The sequence below is a fragment of the Lagenorhynchus albirostris genome, chromosome 2, assembly GCF_949774975.1.
Source record: "Lagenorhynchus albirostris chromosome 2, mLagAlb1.1, whole genome shotgun sequence".
Classification (NCBI taxonomy): Eukaryota; Metazoa; Chordata; class Mammalia; order Artiodactyla; family Delphinidae; genus Lagenorhynchus; species Lagenorhynchus albirostris.
This window is the reverse complement of record NC_083096.1, coordinates 69,119,791-69,140,699: the sequence shown is the minus strand read 5'-3', so window position 1 is coordinate 69,140,699 and position 20,909 is coordinate 69,119,791. Positions and strand designations below refer to the sequence as shown.

Below are 20,909 nucleotides of genomic sequence, written 5' to 3'. Positions count from 1 at the left end.
GTGTCATGCTGGCCAGTGCTTGTAAATCAGCATCCTGGAATGGTTTGCATTAGAGTCACCAGGGATACTTGTTAAAAATGCAATATTTTGGCCCACCTCAGACTTACCATGCCAGATTTTTTTATTTTTTTAGGGAGTAGAGTGCCTGGGTATTTATATTGTAAAGTCCTGCAGGTGATTCTCTGTATCCTTTGTTAAGAACTTCTGTTTCAAAAGGACTTAGTACTGTCACCATCTTCACTTCTGATCCTGGCTTCCTTTGAGCATAAGATTAAATGCTTTCAGAGGGATACCTTACTATTGCAGAACTTAAAATTTATACTATTGTACCATAGTTGTCTTTTTAAACCATTTCTACCTGAAATTTAGTTGAAATCCTTTCTTAGAACAATATTTGACCAATGAAAACAAAATTTTCACTCATTTTCCACAAATGCATTTAAATGCAAAGATTCACTTGGAAACTGAGAACATGCTGTTCCGTTTATGATGAGAATGAAGAGAACTGTAATAGGTTCTAGAAAGTATACCCTATGGGATATGAAAAGAGAACTCTGAATTATGGAATAGGTCTATATAGTATCATACCTCCATCCTTAGCAAGGATTGCAGCTGGCAATACAGCTCAGCTTCTGGTGTGAGCAGGTGTTCAGTCTGGCTATTTTGCTAACCTGAGATCTCAAGAGAAATTTTGTCCACTAAGGTAGATAAATCAGATTATTGCAGATTATGGACTAATATTTTAAGGGCATTAAAAGCAATTTAAGGGACATACTTTTTTTTTTCCACTTTGTAGTTTGTCTTGTCAAGTCCAATCTTTCCTAAAATGTTCTTTATGGATATTTTACAGTCTTCCCTATTTCTTTGTGTGAAACCAAGATCAGAACTGCTTTGGAAAGGAAAGGATCAAGATCTGTAGTGAAGACTGGGGAAATATCCAGACACTGAGAATCAGGCAAGGAGAGATACCTTTAGAAATATAAATTAAGTAGGACCCCTCTTCCTCCACCTCTAGAAGGTTGTAGAATCACTGATATGAAGGAATCAGCTAGAATAATATCTCCCCGTGTTCCTGTCCCCTGCTTACACACCTAGGGTATTTGAGACTACTCTTGTACAACTTTACCCCATTCCTAGAGCCTCTGCCTAGAACTTTAAAAAATCATTTTTGGGGGGCCTCAACATTTTCCCCATTTTTTCCAACAAAAAGTAAAGTAATTCTCTTTGATATCAATATCTAACTTTTTCCTTGAAGTGTTTCCTAATTAATCTCTTTTTTCAGAAAACTTGTTGACTCAGTTTGCTATAGCCTCAGACCCTCCCTCTGTCCCTTCCCCATGCTTTGCTTTGGTAGCATATCTGTAGGATGCAATTTAATTCTCAGGAAATTCACTTCCTGCCAGTAGTCCTGAGTAAAGTCAGTTTTTAAAATGAAACATCTTATAAACATTATGTCTGACAAACTCTCATGTGGTTAAACTCTATGCATTTAGTGTTTGATCTTTTTCCTTAATAAGACATTTTTCGGATTGCCCCACTCTCGGCACTCAACAAATGATGATTGATAACAAGTTTCAGGAATCCTAATGTATTTTTCCTAAATCACACACGGTCCGGCCTTTGAAGAAGCCCTGTATTATAGCTGACAAAGTTTTGAAATTTGATGAGCTCAAATTATTGAATGAAGTAATAGGAAGTATAGAGTCAAAACTTCCTAGCCCTCTACCTGTCCAAAGCACGTAACCAACATTTTGTCTAAGAGCTTTCTTCAGGGAAAACAATCCTACCCAGGTTTATAAACACTTTCCCTGAAACTCTCATCAAGAGATAGGAGTGATTTGGAGGCTACTGTCTTATCCTTGGGAAAGTTTACAAGGACTTGTTTTGACCATGAAACTCAAAATTAATTCTGGGTTTGAAAAAGAGACATATATAACTGTTAGGTTGAACCTTATTAAATTACTGAGATTTTTTTTGATATATAAAAATATGCATTTATGTAAACATTATTTCTCAACTTAATGCAGTTTATAACATTTAAAAATCAGTATTTAATTGCAAATGATTTGTCCTTCATGCCAGCAATACAAAGTGTTGCATTAGTACCACCGAAACCAAAGGAATTGGCGAGTCCAGTACATCTTTTCTCAGTTTTCCATTCCTGTGTCTTGAGTGGAACATAACTGAGATCAAATTGTGGTTCTGTACAGTCTAGGTTTAAAGTAGGTGTCAGTTTTCGATAATAGCAAGCCAGGGCGGTGAGAGCTGCCTCAACACCCCGGCAGCCCCCAGGAGGTGTCTGGTGGCTCCCATGGTAGAGGAAACGGCAAGAGCGTGTGCATGGTCTTTGAAAAGATGTTTGATGGCTTTGTTTTCAGCAGCGTCTCCCAATAGTGTGGAAGTAGCATGTGCATTGATATAGGATATCTCTTCAGGTTGTACACCTGCATCTTTTATGGCAGCAGCCATACATCTGCACCTGGCCTCCTGCGGCCTGCGCAGCCGCGGTCCCCTGAAATTACTGAGATTTGACTCACAAAAATGACAGTTTTGTATGGTTCAGTCATACACTTTTTTGTGTGAATAAAAGGGGAGTTCAAAATCAGCTGGGCAGTTCTGGGGGCTTCCTATAGAGTTTGATATGAGAACCATCTCTTAAACTTGAGTTTGTACTTACTAGAATTTCAAGCTAATTTTTCCTCTGGTGACCTTGCCTGCATTATCAAATTTGAATTTAGTGTCAAAATTTTCCTCCTGTCAAAATGTGAACCTTGGCTCACTCTTGGGCCATCTGTTGTGCACCAATAGTTTTGATTTATTCTGCCTCTGGCTGACGTGTGCTAATGGTGCAGACGCAAACTTTACATTTCCTTTTATTGGTCTGTAGTTTTATTGCATACATTAGTGGCACAAATACTGCATTCATATAGCTATTTCTATTAACTGTTTCTACTTTGGGGATGAGTAATGTACTTTGCCTATGTTTTTACTATGATGTGAAGTCCTACATCATAGACATTTTAATAGGCTTTTAAATGATTACACTATACTTAATTTTACTACCTCTAATTTTTTTTTTTTTTGCAATTCTTATTTTCAGGATATGTCCCTATGTGTGTCTGTGTATTTAAATGATTTCAAATTTTCTGATTGCTTTTGCTTTTTAATTGCTTTAAATGAAGGGACACATTTGGTTTCTGATCAACAATTAGTATAACTACTAGAAATTAACATTAGTTCAGAATATTGTGAATCTGATAAATAACTGTGAAAGGCCTACTTTTAATTACTACTTTGACCTTCTTATTTTATTTTTTGTGTGTGGTACACGGGCCTCTCACTGTTGTGGCCTCTCCCTTTGTGGAGCGCAGGCTCCGGAGGCACAGGCTCCGCGGCCATGGCTCATGGGGCCCAGCCGCTCCGCGGCATGTGGGATCTTCCCGGACCGGGGCACGAACCCATGTCCCCTGCATCGGCAGGCGGACTCTCAACCACTGTGCCACCAGGGAAGCCCTGAACTTCTTATTTTAAAGATTTGATGTGCTCTTCAATTTGTTTGGCAGTTTGAAAGATACTTGGTAAGATAAATGAGGTAGAGTGATAGAACACAAAAGTTCTCTAGGGTAGGAACATAGATCAGAGAAAATTTAATACAAAGCTATTTTTCAAATGAGGATAGATGCTCTTTTTATTTTTGGTCTGGTTTTAACAGTTTTCTATGTTGGAAAACCAACCCCATCTATGTAATCCAGTGTATATGGATGAAATATAAAATATTAAGAGGCTATTGTTATTAATGTGGACCTGATTTGCAAAACTTTTTTTTTTAAATAATGTGTTATATCTTCCTAAATTTTATTTATTTATTTTTGGCTGTGTTGGGTCTTCGTTTCTGTGCGAGGGCTTTCTTTAGTTGTGGCAAGCGGAGTCCACTGTTCATTGCAGTGCGCGGGCCTCTCACTATTGCGGCCTCTCTTGTTGCGGAGCACAGGCTCCAGACGCGCAGGCTCAGTAGTTGTGGCTCACGGGCCTAGTTGCTCCGCGGCATGTGGGATCTTCCCAGACCAGGGCTCGAACCCGTGTCCCCTGCATTAGCAGGCAGATTCTCAACCACTGCGCCACCAGGGAAGCCCTGCATAACTTTTTGACATGTTGATCTAAGTGATCTAAGTGAAAGCTGCTTAGTGTCAGAAGTGCCACCTGTTGCAGATTGAGTTTCCTTCATTCCTACAGGACATCATTAGATATTAAGGACCTTCTTTCCTATCAAAAATAAAGGACTCCAGGGACTTCCCTGGTGGCGCAGTGGTTAAGAATCTGCTTGCCAGTGCAGAGACACGAGTTCGAGCCCTGGTCCGGGAAGATCCCACATGACACAGAGCAACTAAGCCCATGTGCCACAACTACTGACCCTGCGTTCTAGAGCCCATGAGCACGACTACTGAGCCCACGTGCCACAACTACTGAAGCCCGCGGGCCTAGAGCCTGTGCTTCACAGCAAGAGAAGCCACCGCAATGAGAAGCCGGCACACTGCAACGAAGAGTAGGCCCTGCTTGCCGCAACTAGAGAAAAGCCCACACGCAGCAATGCAGACCCAACGCAGCCAAAAATAAATAAAAATTTTTAAAAAGCATAAATAAATAAATAAATAAATAAATAAATAACTCCAGCCTTGAGTCAGAGTTTCCTAATATAGGAAAAGCTGTTTTACCTAGTACAGCAGAGACTAGTGGGTAATCTGTTAATTAACAAAATTGGTTAAAGCAGGGGATCATTTTTTTAAGATGTATATGTATCTTATTTTGTTTCAGTTAATTATATAAATGTGCATTCATTTGCCACGTTTTGAGGTAGGGCCAATTCCTTTTGGGTCCAGATCTACTAAAGTTCCATGTTGTCTTTCTTGCAATAAACTATACTCACAGTGCTCTCTTTTCACGCTGTATCTTATCAGTTACATAGTAGTTTATTAAATTACACAATTAGTAACAAATGCAATTAGCAAAAGTAGTTTTGGCAAAATACAAAAACTAGTCATGAATGTTCAGTGTGCTAGGGGCATCAGTCAGTAAGTTTTAGAGGGGAGTGGGAAGGGTCATTTAACCTAGTGAGTTAGTTTAAGTTAAGGTCAGTTTCTATTCTACACAGATATGTAGAATCAACATTTGGCATAACTTAGTAGGACCTCAGTTTTATTGTGTTTTACCATCATAACCTCCAGCTGAGCAAAATGTGGTCCTGTTCTTTTGATAAGTTAATCTCCATTGCTTTAGCTGTCTTAAAAAGAGAAGAAACAGATAACTTCGGATGCTGTATTATGCACTAATATTTTGTCTTTTTCTAACAAAGTGCTTGGAAGAGGGGATTGGGAGACCTGTATGAAAATAGTTTATTTTCTCACGCACAATATTGTGTAACATTGGAAAACTGATGCTTCATTCTCATAGTGAAATGTTTTGGTGTTTTCCCACCAGTGTTTCTCTAACTTCCTCTGGGAATAAAAATAACAAAGCTTTGATTATAATATTTGTGCACATAGTTTCCTCCCTGAAGATAACCCTTGGTATCTCAGTCCTATAAAGGCTTTTTAGGAGTCCGTTTGAAGATATCGTAAAGTTAGTAACATAGTTTTGAATGACAGTGACAAAATATATCATATTTATCTCTATGGCAACATCTTTTTTTTCTACTTTTTATTTTTAAGTAGCTTCATCTTTGTTGCAGTTGGATTATATTAACTGACTTAATAGGAAAGAAAGAGTTTTGTTCAGATTCATCTAATTGTACCTGTATTTTTCCAGGATTGAATTTCCTATACAGGTTCTTTAATAAATAAGTAATGGGGGGGGTAATATTAAGAATAACAATATCAGATAATATCAGATAACAAATGTGGGTTTTGGAATGCTGTCAAAAAAAGAGTAAAGCTGTCTCTGATTACTTTAACCCTTATTGAGATTTCTCTTGAGTAAATACCATTAGTATTATTTCACAAATTTATAATATAACAAGTAATCAGGGTTGTGTTTAGCTACGAGTGACAGAAAATCCAAAATAATAGTGGCTTGGACAAATTAGAATTTTGCTTCTCTCTCATGTGAAGTTCTGGAGATCTTACGGTAGCTCCTTTATCTTATTGGTCCATAAATCTCAGATTGCAGTTTCCATCTCATGGTCCAAGATGGCTACTCCAGTTCTAGCAGTCACACCTGCATTCTAGCTAGCAGGGAAGAGAAAAGGGAAGGAGGAAGGTTGCCTTCCACCATCACCACCTTGACAAAGTTTCGTGCACCCTTTCTCCTTTAAGTCCATTGACCAGAACTTGAATGTATGGCTTCATTTGGTTGCAAAGGAATATAGTCCTTTTTCTGAGTGGCTTTGTGCCCAACTAAATGCCATTAGAAATGGAAGGTCCTATTTCTATTCTAATGTTATAGAAGGGAAAGCAGATATTGAGCACAAATGACTATTCCTGCCACAATTAGCATTCTTTCCCTAACAAAATAAAAGCTTGAATTTATGTTCTTTAAAAAAAACCATCGTCTGTAGCACAGTGCTGAGTACGTGGCAGGTCACTATGCTCGGTAAATTTTTTTTAATGAATGGTACGAAGTCAATAAATACTTGTTGACTGGCTCCTTTTCTCTGGAGATGTCACTGTTAGGATTAGTGCAATGCCATAAAAAGTGAAATGAACATAGTTGGAGAGAAAAAATGATTGATGATTCATTGTTATGGCAAGAAACATTTAACTTGAGGAAGAGAAAGTAAATGTTAAATGAAACAACTATGCTGTCCCAGGCATGTGTGTGTACAAATTATTTTTTAATATAAAATAAGCACAATTAGAGTTTGTAGTATACCAGCTTTGATTCCCTGCCGTTCTAACCTGTAGGCCTCTTGGTAAACAAGCACTTTAAATTATAGGTTTTCCTCCCATTTTGCAAACCTTTAATAATTAGAAGTAAAGCAGGTTAACTGTAATAGTTTTTATGCATTCAAGATGTGATTCTTCTTTTTCACAAATAATAATGTGATTTTTGGTTTTCTGCTGCAAAAGTAACTGCTTCGTTTGAAATTTAATGAAGAAAGTAGGAGGCATTATGTTTGGAAAATCGTAAGATCTTAGCAGGAAACTCAGCTTTAAGTCTGAGCCTGACCTTAACCCATGACCAATGGAATCTAAGTGTGTTTATTTTTACAGTAGCCTTAATTTGGGGCTTGTAAGTTTGTTGGTTTGTTTTCTCATTCAGTTTTGGGGATCCTGAAGCAGTATTTTAATTATAGGAGTTTAGCCATTTATAATTTTCATGGCATGAAGATCAGCATGTTTTGTTTTGTCTTGGCTATCATGTTATCTTACTCTCAGAAACATGTGATCTTTGTGTCTAACAATGCACTTAAAAAGAAACCTCTCATGCTGCAAGGCTGGAATTCTAAAAGAACAATTTCACTCATCGTTTCCCCTCTTTTTAAAACAACACGTATGTTCTCTTGGAGATGTTGCCTTGAATTAGACAAAGCACAAGCAGTTACTGCAGACGTTTTCTGTACAGCTCTGTTCACGTACATTAATTTCAATTTGTTTTTCACAGATTTTTTTCTTAGCTTTGTCGATACTTATATTTCATAATCACATTGACTTTGAATTAAGTTGCATTGAATTTTTATCACTCTCAGCTATGTCAAATCCTACTTTTTGATGAGTCCTTCCATATAGCAAGTTTGTTGAATGAACGAGAAATGAACAAGAAAAGAAAGCAAGAGGGGTTAGACTGTGTGTCAGCTTTATCTCAGTTTAATCATGCTCCCTTAAATGGAAACATTTATATATATATACTTTTTTCTTTTTTTCCTTTTTGCTGTGACAATTCCCATGTTTTTGCTAGGAAAAAGAGGAGTTATTGAAAACAGTAGTTAATATCAAAGTCATTAAGTCATTTATAATCAGCGTTGGAATACCTACAGATGTGTTTATCTTTTCCAAAACACTCATACTACCCTGTTTTTGATGCCAAACTCTTCTTGGCTCATTCTTATTGCAGTATTTGTGTGGTTGGAAACTAGAAACCTCAGATGCCCTGGGTCATTTACAGATGATCAAAGGTTGGCAATATCACATTTAGAATTATATAGTTATGCTAGACATGCACTTGTAATTTTTTTAACCCTTCCACTACGCTGTATAGTTTTTAAGGGCAAGAGCTATGTATCTTCTTCAGTATATACCTGTTGCTTACCAAAAGAAAAGTCTAACACTGGCTGCTTCAAAGGAAGAAGAGGAGGCTAAGCAGGCAAGGCTCTCGGCCTTGGCCTTGCTTCAGTGAGAATCTCTTTTATGTATCAGTAATTTGGGGTCAGAATTCTTTTTTGGGGGTGAGGGGAACGTTCCTCTTCTTTAAAAAAGAAGTTTGAAAATGACTCTATGAGATAACTTCAGTGTCTTGTGACATTATCTAGTGTAGCCTCCTCATTTTACAGGACTGGAAACAGGCCAAGATCATACAGCTATTCAGCGGCAGAGCTAGAATTAAAATCCCTCTGTTCTGATTGCTTGACCAATACTCTTTATAGTATACTGCAGCATATATGTTATCAGAACCTAGGAATATTCTAAGAATACTATTGATACGTAGTACCTGGTAATGATAGTCATTCAGTAATTCATAATGTTTATTGCGTTATGAATGAATGAATCGTAAAATGGTTTGTAGTTAATTACCCCCAAAGCCAGGTTCAAATAAAAACTGTCATTTTTTTATGATTGCGATGAAATGTTGACATCCTAAGAACTCTGAATTTGACTTGTTATAGGACTAAGCCAATTATTATGAGTAACAGCTTGTTCTTTGTTAATCTTAGGATCACCTGCTGCTACCAGCTACCACCCATAACAAGACTACAAGACCAAAGATGTCAATTGTATTACCAGCAATAAACATAAATGGTAAGTTGAAATTTTGGTTTATGAACGACATGCAGTTGCTTTGTTTAACCTAGATTCTCTGGATTAACTAAAAGACACAAAATGTTCAGTTGGTTAGTTATATGTCCATGCATTAATTCTGAAACATTTTCCCACTGTTTTCACAAAATATTATTTTTAAATTCTTGTGCTCTTTTAAAAAGTAAATGATTTAATTTAAAGTTGCTTTTTAAATTACTATATTTTTAAAAGAAAAAATCATTCTCTTTTATTTACAAAATTGGAAAAGTTAACATCTTTACTGATCTATACACTTGTTGTCTGGGGCCTTTCTGGTAATACATGATGTATAAGAAGTCCCTGCTGTGTTCTGAGAGTGAATTTGTAAGTTAGGTTGTTGGAACTCAAAGCAGTTTCCTATATCACATAAATGGTGATATGATTCCCAGACCAAACCTAAGAAGCCTGTTTATATTTAATCCGTAATACTGATGAATTTGATATTGATAGTATTACTATTGCATTTTGTTCCCCCACTAGTTCTGGGTATTAGATAAAATACAAATAATACCATTAATACTTTGAGAGTATCCAAAGATGTTAAGGCATAGCGTACTTGCTTAGAGTCTAGGAGGAAAAGTAAGACGAGCACAGAAATCACTGTATCCCAAAGAGAATGTCCCATAAGGAATAAAGAAAGTACTAAAGAAATTTAGTAAAGAAGAGATTACTTCCAGCTGGGTTCTTCATGGAAAAGAGAAATCTCTCACTCCCAATACCAGCTGTGTGTCGTAAATGAGCACAGTGTATATTGCTGGCTGATTACTTCCTCTGACACGTCATATTAGGCTCTAATGAAACTAGGAGAATTGGCTATCCTTCTCAAGTCCATTTATCTGGTGTAATAGAACTACTGGTAAATTTTCTGTCTAGTAATGGGAACCTTGTAGTTTAATGAGTAAGACGAAAATGAAAAGCCCTTTAACCTGCAGTTGAACCAATCCACATTCTGACTGATGATCATGATTAAGCCACCAAATACAGTTATAAAACAAAACACTGGGATTCTACATAAACTCCAATAAAATTTAGTCTTAGAGAAAAAGTATTAGATATTCATTGTACATATTAAGACCATAGAGGACTATAGAATTTCAGTTAGCTGTATATAGACAGCTTATTAGAAATGCTTAGGAGGCAACGTTATAGACACAAAATAAAACTTTTTTTGTTAAAGCATAAAAGAATTATGACATTTTCTTAGTCTTACAAAGACCAACAAATTTTTTAAAGAAACAAACTATAACATTGAGACGAACTTATCTTCCTTCAATAAAGGCGTACCTCTGAAGCGTTCATGGAGCAATCATATTACAACTTCAAGTGGAACAGTATATTTCAAAGTGTACTATATTATACTCCAAAGAATATACTTAGGGAATATTATTAATCTTATTCCATAGGTACCTAGGTTTCTCTGCTTGAACCGTAATAGATTTAACTTCTGGTCAGCTTATGCTCAGAAAGGCTATTGTCTAAGCTTCAACAAGGCAGAATTCACTTAACTTTGTTGTTCTGATCTCAGATTCTTATAAAATAAAACCAGGCATTCTCTTGCGTAACACTGAACTATCCGTTTGTATTAAGCCAAGAACAATAAGATGCTGTTTGATTCTGATTTTCTTGGCCAGGGGACTAATTTTTGAAAATGAGCCTTTTCATGGATTTGAAAAATACAATAATTAAAGGATCATTTCCTTTTTAATCTTGTTTGAGTTTCTTTGTAAATAAGTTTTGTTTTCCTTTTTAGGATATAGTATACTATTAGAAAATTTAAGATTCAAATTCAGGAAATACTGATTGAATATATACCATGTGTTCAGTCCTGTGCTGCATCCTCAGCCTCTTTTCTGAACCATCTCTTCACCTTCTTGCTCTAACTGGGGCTACTTCTCAAATTAGAGCTTGATTTTTCCTCCCCACCTCATATACCTCTGAGCCTACAGATGGGGAGGGTAGTATCTTTGCTCCCCACTACAACTTCCAAATGACCTCTCCTTTTTTCTTCGGTCTTCCTAACATCTTTCAAGTTTATAACACTCCTCCTACCCTTCTTTGTTGCTGTCTTCTATCCCACCTTCACTGATGACTCTCCACCACTGCTTTTGTCAGCTCTTTGTAAAACTTCAGCATCCACACAGAGGACTCATCCAGCACTCTGGCCTCTTTAGATCCAGTCATCTTTTATTTCTGCACTACCTCAGCCTCCCATCCACACGGTCATACTCTAGACCGTATCATCATCCGTAATGGCACTCCATTTGTAATCTCCTCTTCAGGCATCTCCCTCTGACTCTTACTTACTCTCCTACTGTAATACCCACACTCCAGCTGGGTATCTCTGACCTCATAGATCTCCAGTCCACTGACCCTACCACTTTTTCTGTGTCCATTACATCCATCATGGCCATACACCCCTCCTTACTCAGCCTACATACCATGCCCCACACTATCACCACTCTCTTGCAAACTACCCTCCTGGCTCCTCTTTTCTTAGGTCCCACTTGCCTGTAAAAATCCCACCCTAGTTAAGCCCAGCTATCCTCTTTATGCCTGCTCTCAAGCAGCTGAAAATTGCTACGAAATATCATCCAGTCAGGACAAGTAGATTCACTTCAAATTTATGACCGTGAATTCCAAAGGGGCATTCAATACTGCATGTCAGGAATAAAGACGCAGACGTAGAGAATGGACTTGAGGACACGGGGAGGGGGAAGGGTAAGCTGGGACGAAGTGAGAGAAGTAGCACGGACATATATACACTATCAGATGTAAAGTAGATAGCTAGTGGGACGCAGCTGCATAGCACAGGGAGATCAGCTCGGTGCTTTGTGACCACCTAGAGGGGTGGGATAGGGAGGATGGGAGGGAGACGCAAGAGGGAGGGGATATGGGAACATATGTATAACTGATTCACTTTGTTATAAAGCAGAAACTAACACACCATTGTAAAGCAATTATACTCCGATAAAGATGCTAAAAAAAAAACCAACCTCTTGTCATCGCTAGTAAATTCATTTGCCTTCCATCTGAAACAAGAATTTCTCACCTTCTCTTCTCCAATATCCAACATCCCCTCTCCTCACCCCCTCAGCTGATGAACTCACCCAAATGCTACATTGAGAAAATAGATGTAATTGTATAAGAGCTACTTTATCTTTCTGCTACCAGCTGCATCTACACCCACAAACTCTGCCTTCCTTCCTATTGCACTGGGAGAAAAGTATCTTCCATGGAGTTCTAAATCCCAACTTTGCTACTTATTGGATAAGTATAGTTGGGCAAGTTAATTAACTTTTCTGTACTTGGCTTCCTGTAAAAGGAGATATTACTAATACCTTCCTCTTAGATTTGTGTGCGAATTAAATGAGCAAAAATGCTTTAAATAGTGCCTAGCTGTTAGGTTAGTCACTGTTACGACCTTTGTCATTGTCATCATCATCACCCTTATCTAAGGTGACTCCTTCCTTTTGGATTGTGCATTCCAGTCCTTCTCACAGTTTCAAAGACTTTGCTCCCGCATTTTTAGTCTTTCTATCCTGAATGATCAGTTTCTTCGCTACTGGATCATCCCCATCAACGTACAAAATGTCTTAGTATTCGTTTTGGTGTAGGGAGACTCTCTTAATTCCACGTTCTGTTTCTCTGCTACCCTTCATAGCAAAGCTCTTGAAAGAGTTACCTGCACTCGTTGCCTCCATTTGCTTATCTCCCATTCTCTCCTCTGCCCACTCTTACCTAGCTTTTGCCCCTACTGAAATGCTCTTGCAAAAGGGCCACCAATGACCAATATCTTGCCAAAGCCAAAGGTCATGTCTTCATTCTCATCTTACCTGACCTCTTAACAGTATTTGACATGGTTGACTATTCCCTCTTGTTTTCAGTCCTCCAATTTTTATTTTTAAAAACTTCAAATCTACAGAAAAGTTGAAAGATGAGTACAGTGAGTATATGGAGAACCTTTACCGAGATTTCACCAATTGTTGACATTTTTCCACATTTGCTCCATTTTTATCTATTTATCTGTTTACAATCACATGTGTTTTTTTCTGAACCATTTGAGAGTTAGTTGCAGACATTTTAACACTTCACCCGTAAATACTTGAATATGCATCTCCTAAAAAAAGGATGTTCTCCTGTGTAAGCACAATAAAATGACCACACCAAAGTTTAACACTGATACAATAGAGTTTAATATAGTATCCATATTCAAATTTCCACATTTGCCCCCAAATATTCTTTATAGCTTTTGGGGGGAGGGATTCAGAATCCAGTCCAAGGTCATACATGGCATCTACTTGTCACACCTCTTTAGTCTCCTTTCATCTAGAACAGCTCTTCTGCCCTTTTTAGAATTGTTTTGCATGACATATACATTTTTTTAGAAATGAGATTTATTGAGGTATAATGTACACACAATAAAAATCACCAATTTTATGTGTACAGTTTAATGAGTTTTGACAAATGGAAACAGTTGTGAAACCACCACTTCAATCATGATATCAACATTTTCACTACTTCAGAAAGTTCCTTTGTGCCCCTTCGCAGTCACTCACCTCAAGTTCCTTTTTGATATTCCCTCTTTTGAAACACTTTATTTTGTAGGCTTTTATGATACCACAGCTTGTCTAGTTTTCCTCCTGTATCTCCTTCTCGGTCAGCTTAGCCGGCTCCTCCTCCTCTGTGAGGACAGGAATGTTGTTTCTTATGTTTGCACTTATGACCATAACCTCAGCACCTAGAGCAGGGTCTGGCACAGGAAACACTGCAGGATGTTCACCTCTGTTACTTTATGTAATGCTCAGCTGCCAGCTAAGTATTATCTTCATTTTATAGATGAAGATGTTAAAGCTTATGGAAGTAAGTCATACCATTTATTCAACTACTACATAATGGAGAGCCAGGATCTAAATACATTGTATAACATATATTTTGATCAATCATTATATTGTTAATGAAATCAATATTAAAGACGAATGTGCAAATATTAAAAATATTTGGACTCCAGAATTTCAGATAGACTTTTATACCACTTTGTGCCTGTGGTATAAAGGTTAAGCGCATTTATTGAGAGCAGTATAATTCAACGTAATATAATGTTTTGGATTTGATAGGCACATGTTTGTTGAATGACAGAATAAGTGAGGTACATGTTATTTGGTCATTACTTTGTGGTCACTTGAAAGACTTTAACTCTTTGATTAAAAACAGTTGGCAAGCACAGTTTAGTCTAATCTTTTCAAATATAAAATAATTAAAATATGTACTAGGTTACCTTTCTGCCACATTATTTTAAAAATTTGGAATTCACAGTAAAGAGTGAATTGAAATTATTAACCTCCTTTTAACAATTGTTCTACAAAGGAAAACACATGTGAAAAACTCAACTGTAGAACTCTCCAAGATTCAGAGATAGATTCCTTTGACTTATTAGGTGATGAATTTGACAAGCTGTAATATAATTATATCATTTATAATCTGAAGAGTATAAGTTACATGGGCTCAAAAACGTTTGAGCGTCTGTTTATTTGAGCAAAGTCATTGTGAGGACATCCCTCGTATCAAAGTTTTTCATCCTGAGTAATATGAGGACTTGAGGAAGTTGAATAAAATATATTTTCTGCCATTTCTGAATTCAAAAGTTACGTGTAACTTGGAAAGAAAAAATGAGTTGTGGGTTTGATCCCTCTCTCTGACTTAAGTGGAGCCTGCAGAATTTTGGAGAGGGTATAGAGGACATAAAGTCAGATTTTATTGAGCAACTGGATTTTGTAGTATCCTGGATAGGGATATTTGGGAAGAGGAATTTGATTTTCCAATTTTAGCAAAGTAAATTAGATTGCCAGGTCAATGGCTGGCCTTAAACTATAATGTATAATGATACTACTTTGTGGTTCTGAGCTGTGGAAAAAAGTCTATATAAAGAAATAGCTAAAGAGAGTAGGATATGGGTGTGAAATTAATGCCATTTAGAAAATACTAGTCACATCATTCTGTGTTCTCCATGCCATATTTAATTTTTGTAGTTTATTACTCTTCATTTTGAATTATCTTTATTTAATTTCCTTTGTCTCATAAGAGAGTTGAAAACAGGTTACTGAAGCTGTAAGAAAGAAAGTCTTTCTTTGAGGAAGTCTTCACACTGAAGATTATTGAAGTAAAATGAAATTCTAGGTATACTTTAAAAAAGCTTTTAAAAAATGATTGCAGATGGATGGCAGAGCAGTTGGTGATGAATTAAAAGTTATTGCTATTTTTTTGAAAAGGATTCTGGAAGGTCTCCTTGTATACCGTAAGTCAACATTTCCTGCTTTTAAATTATTTCCACTCATAGTAAATCTGCTCATTTCCTTTCTTTCACTCTTTTTTTCTTTTTTGATTCTCTTTATAAAAATTAATTAATTAATTAATTAATTTACGGTTATGTTGGGTCTTTGTTGCTGCGCGCGGGCTTTCTCTAGTTGCGGCGAGCGGGGGCTACTCTTCAGTAGTGTGCTTTCTGTCAGATATAGTTCATGACTCTTTTCCATACTAATTCCATCCATTAGTATGGAAATAATGGATATTGTGGACAAACTAGCATCTGCTGCTTGCTGCAGCACTCCATCATGTGCTGTGTTGGGATTGAGCAAGGTGTCTAGGAGGATACAGTAAAGAGAGGATTCATGTTGAGGAGAGATGAGGAATAAGTGTTTATTACATGGGATACAGTTATATGATTTAGGTCATTAATGAGTTAAGGAAGTGACTTTAAGCTATCGAATTTTAAGAAAACACTATAAAAGCTCTATTAAGAGACTGTTGATCTGGCTGAGGTCTGTAAATAGAAAAAAAAATAAGAGGGAAGCTGAGCTAGGAAGAAGGGGAGGGTAAATTGAAGCTTCAGAGAAGATGAGCTAGGAGACATTGCAGCAATCTTGGGGTGAGGTCATTAAAGGCCTGGAATGGAAAGAAAAGAAAATGTCCAAAGAAATGTAAAGGAAAAATCTACAGTGCTTGGCAACTGAAGGAGAGAGAAGTACAAGCTGATTCCATGATCTTGAAATAGCTGTCCTATTGCTGTTTCTTGCCACCCTCATTTCCTCTGGTTGGCTTTATTTCCCTTTTACTTCTTGAAGTCATCAGGGTATCTGTTTTTCACTCCTTCCAAACCATTAGGTTATTCCTACTTAGTATAGCCTCTTCTGAACCCTCTTCTACAAAGTAAATCTGAAAATAGATTTTTTAAATAGAAGAAAACCATGATTAATGGTATATCTGCCTTTATGTACTTGGAATACTTATCACTTTGTGAAAAATGATTATTATTTTGATGATTTATTGGCAGTTGTACAGGTAATTTTTTTCCATGAGTAGTTTGTCTTTTTTGTATGTAATTTACTAATCAACCATTTAATCTATTGGAGCTTTCACAGGACTTCAGAGGTTTAAATTAGACCAGTTTGCACTGCATCTTCCAGGATATTAGGACTTCCTTGACCCAAAGGAGCTTATTGTCAAGCCCACTGTACCTAACTGACCTTCAGAGTCCTGTTAGCTTCAGTGAGATCACTTTCACTCTTTCTCCCTTGTGACAAAAATCTGTTTCTACTCAAACAGATGGTTTCGCTTTCAACTAATAAAAACTACAGATCAGCATCTATTTAGCCAAAAAAATTGGTTTGAACCTCCTACTGACTGTCCAAAGTCTGAAATATTTCTTATTTACACATATTGAACTCAGAATGGATTTATCTGGAAAATTACTGGAAAATTAAGAACCTGGTAAGTGTGTCAGAAGATTGAGCCATTTCACATAATCTCAAGTTTCTGTTTTTCAGAAGACCTGCTTAACAAGCACAGGTTCAACTCCTCTGTGTGTTCTCTTTTGCAAGGATACCAATTGGAAACACTAGGTATCATAACTTTCTATGCAGCGTTGCACTGTTCTTTTAGCATTTGCATGGTAAATTCTTTGATATTTAAGACATAAGCTGAGGACAGGGTGATAGGCCAGCATCATCTCAGGGATATACATGTCAAAGACATTGTAATTTTTGTTCACACTGGGAAATACTCCTCCTTTGGGGCTTTTGCAAATAAAGGTTAGAGAGTCTGAAGAAATCTGTATTTCATTTTTCTGAATCCAGATGTTGAAATTGAAAATACGGATACAGATATTAGAGTTAATTAGAGAGAACTTTTGCTTTGGGGATCTTGAGTATGTCAGGCAAGAGTAGCCTTTGAACTCAACCAGATATCCATAGAGATATTTTCCTCCAGATTTATTACAGATTTTATAGAAACAAATGCATGCCTTAAACATAAGATTTAGATTAAATAATGAGACAGATGAACTATAAAATAGTTCGTTGCTAGGAGCAGAGTTGTTAGGAAGGCCATATAGATAGACTCTTTGAGGATATCTAAAGCCCATCTCTTTGCTCTCATTCTGCTTACTATGTAGGACAGAACCTTGTGGGAAATGTGATCTACTTGGCATCACTACAGTATAGATTAGCACAAAGAAAGACACATTAATATTCAAGCCATAAAATATCAGGGTTTAAAAGGCTTTAGTACAAAGTCATACATGCTAACTCCCTTCCAGTGTTTGGATTCCCTTTTGCAGCACTTTGCTCAGTGGCCAACAAGTTTAGAAGCAGTCACCTCCTGGGATGAAGACTACCTGCTTTAAATAGCCCTGGCAGTTTGCGAATTGTTTCTTTTCTGTCTCTTCCCTACTCTACCCATAAATCTACAGGATTAAATATAAACTATTTCTTCTACATGACAGACCTGTAGCTATTTATACACTGTGTACCCTCTGAGTCTTCACATACCAAGGCCTTCCAGTTTTCAGAAGCTATTCTTGTGACCTGGGTTCAAGGTGCTCCATTCTGGTCATTCTCCTCTGAATGGGCTCTGCTTTTCCCACCTCTTTTAAAGAGACTGTGAATGCTGAGCATAATGGAGTATCTCCAGATTCTATACAGACGCTCCCCCATTTACAAATGTGCGACTTCACGATTTTTTGACTTCAAGATGGTACAAAAGTGATATGCGTTCAGTAGAAATCATACTTCAGATTTTGAATTTTGATTTTTCCCCCAGCCTAGTGATATTGGTGATGTAATACTCTTGTGATGCTGGGCAGCAGCAGCTCCCAGCCAACCACGTGATCATGAGGGTAAACAACTGACACACTTACAGCCATTCTGTACCCATACAGCCATTCTGTTTTTCACTTTCAGTACAGTAGTCAATAAATTACATGAGATATTCAACACTTTATTATAAAATAGGCTTTGTGTCAGATGATTTTGCCCAACTGTAGGCTAATGTAAGTGTTGTAAGCACATTTAAGGTAAACTAGGCTAAACTGTGATGTTTAGTAGATTAAGTGTATTAAATGCATTTTTGACTTATATTTCAATTTACAATGGGTTTATTGGAATGCAGCTTCATTGTATGTTGAGTAAGATTTGTACAGTATATTTCTATTTGTGAAACCACAGTGTTTTTTTCCAGTTACATCAGGCATTGTGCTTTCTGTCAAATACAGTTCATGACTCTTTTCACATATATTACTACCAAGTCATGTCTCCATTTTGCTTGCTGAGTTTGATTTTTGGACTAAAGTTTAGGACTGTGTTTTTATCCTGATATAACATCTTTTGGATAGAGTTTTTTCTTAAATCGCCTACTCAGCAGACATTTAGGAAATGCTCTCCTAAAACCATAGAATAAGTTTGGGGCCCCTCCCCCACCTTATCTCTGAACTCCCTTATTTTTGTAACATTCATATCATTTGTAATCAGTTGTTCATTGTCTAACTTCCCTGCTAAATTGTAATCTCCCTTAAGGTTAGGGACCTTGTTTGTTTTAATATTTTTTGTTATTCCTAATGCCTTACAAAAATAAGTGCCTAACACATAGTAGGTGCTCAAATTTTTTTTGTCAAATTGAATTAAATATATAAAGCATATATACAAGCCAGGCACTTGTATAGAGTATCCGAGAAAAAAATATAATTAATTAAATAAATACACACACACAGAGTGATACTTGCTGGGTCTTGAAGGATAAGTAGGATTGGCCAAGTGGATGAGATATTCTAGGCAGAGGGAACAGTATTAATAGTGGTATCAGAAAAAGGAAAATACTTAGCCAACTTGGGGGATTGAAGTAGGATTAAAGAACACAGGAACTGAGGTGTAAAAGAAGCTAGAGGGGACGGCAGAAGCCAGTTTGTGAAGGCCTTGCATGACATGGTATGGAGTTTTGAATATCCTAACAATAATAGGGAGCTACTAAAATTTTTTGAGCAGTGGAGAGGCACAAATAGACTCATGTTTCAAATATTTACCTTACAGCCGTGGAAAGGATGAATTAGAGGGGCTGATGCTTTTACAGGGACGACAGTTAGGAAGTTATAATCATCTAGGTAAGAAGTAAGTGATGAGTACTTCATATAAAAAAAGGATGCCAGATAGATAGATAGGTAGGTAGGTAGGTAGAACCTGCAAACCTAGCAGTCTGAAAAAACAGACATTGATTATTTCACACAGTTTCTGAAGGTCAGGAATCTGGGAGCAGGGTGGTTCTGGCTCCAGGTCTCTCCTGAGGTTGCAGTCAAGCTGCTGGTGGAGATGAAGACTTGCCTGGGGCTGAAGGATCTCTGCTTCCGAGCTCACTCACTGTTGGTAGGAGGCTGCAGCTTCTCTATGTGGGCCTCTCCCTGGGGCTTCCCTCCAAGTAAGTTATGCATGAGAGTGAGAAAGTGAGCAAGTGAGAGAGCTCCCAAGAGAGCAGTCAGTCTTTTAAACTTAATCATGGAGGTGACATGCCATCAGTTCTGCTGCATGCTGCTAGTTACATAGACTGACCCTGGTTCATTGTAGCAGGGAACTACGAAAGGGTGTGAATACCAGGAAGTGGGGATCATTGAGGATCATACTGAGGCTGCTTACCACACTGGCGTATGACAGTGTATAAAGAGTAAGTCTAGAACTCAGGAGTATTTTGATGGTTTACGGAGATAAGAGGACAAAATATTTCATATAGAAACTATCCTATTTAGTCATTCCTCCCAGTTTCCTACTACCTAGAGCAGGTAAAGGAAGCATTTGCTTGCCTGAAATGTAAGATAGGACCCCACTGTAAATGTTAAATAATGGTTACTTTGCAATAATTGCTTAGTTTTACACTATAAGATATAATAGTCTTGTTCCATATTTGTTTTATAGTGTCATATAATTGCAGTTCAGATTTACAGATATTCAGTGCATAGCACTATGCTAAGTAATGTACAAATTTCAAAAGAACTCTAAGATGTGATTTATGCCTTCAGAGAGCTAATAATCTTTCTGGGAAGCAGGACATATGTAGATCATAGAGAATCTCAGAACTGAAAGAAAACTTAGTGACAGTTTAGCACAACAGCTACATGATACAGGTAAGAAAACAGGTTGAAGGAGGCAAATGGCTGATCCAACCCAGCTACTAATGGAGCTGTAACCAGAGCCCAGATCTTCAGATTCCCAGACACAGCACTTTAGTTAAATGTGAAAGGTAATTTATTTATACCACCGAGGGCAGTCTTTGAGAACATAAACCATTTTTATGTTCGAAGCAAAATGACTTAGTATTTGACATGGAAGAGATGAGACATAAATATCTTAGAAAACATTTTTATCTTTTCTTAAAAGACCAATTCACTTTGTCACTGATTACTATATGACTTTGAGCTAAATTATAATACATTAGTAAACCTAGAGAAAATAATTAGCAGTGTCACACACTTTACCGTTTATTGAAGCAGGGACCACCCCAATTGACAGTGAGATGTTGACATAAATTTTCCCATATTAAAATGATAATATCCAGGGTTAAATAAATAAAGTAAGAATTATGGTATAAATCATGAGTAAAAATAGTATG

General features: G+C 37.1%; 1 protein-coding gene across 4 annotated transcripts in view; it reads left to right on the top strand.

Moving 5' to 3' along the window:
- The window catches only part of ATF6 (activating transcription factor 6), a 222,012-nt gene that overhangs the window by 162,280 nt on the left and 38,823 nt on the right, over positions 1 to 20,909 (top strand). For all 4 annotated transcript variants that reach the window (XM_060134471.1, XM_060134465.1, XM_060134486.1 and 1 more), the window contains one exon: positions 8,864 to 8,948. In XM_060134471.1, coding sequence (XP_059990454.1) covers positions 8,864 to 8,948 — 85 coding nt within the window. The remainder of the gene's footprint in view (positions 1 to 8,863; positions 8,949 to 20,909) is intronic.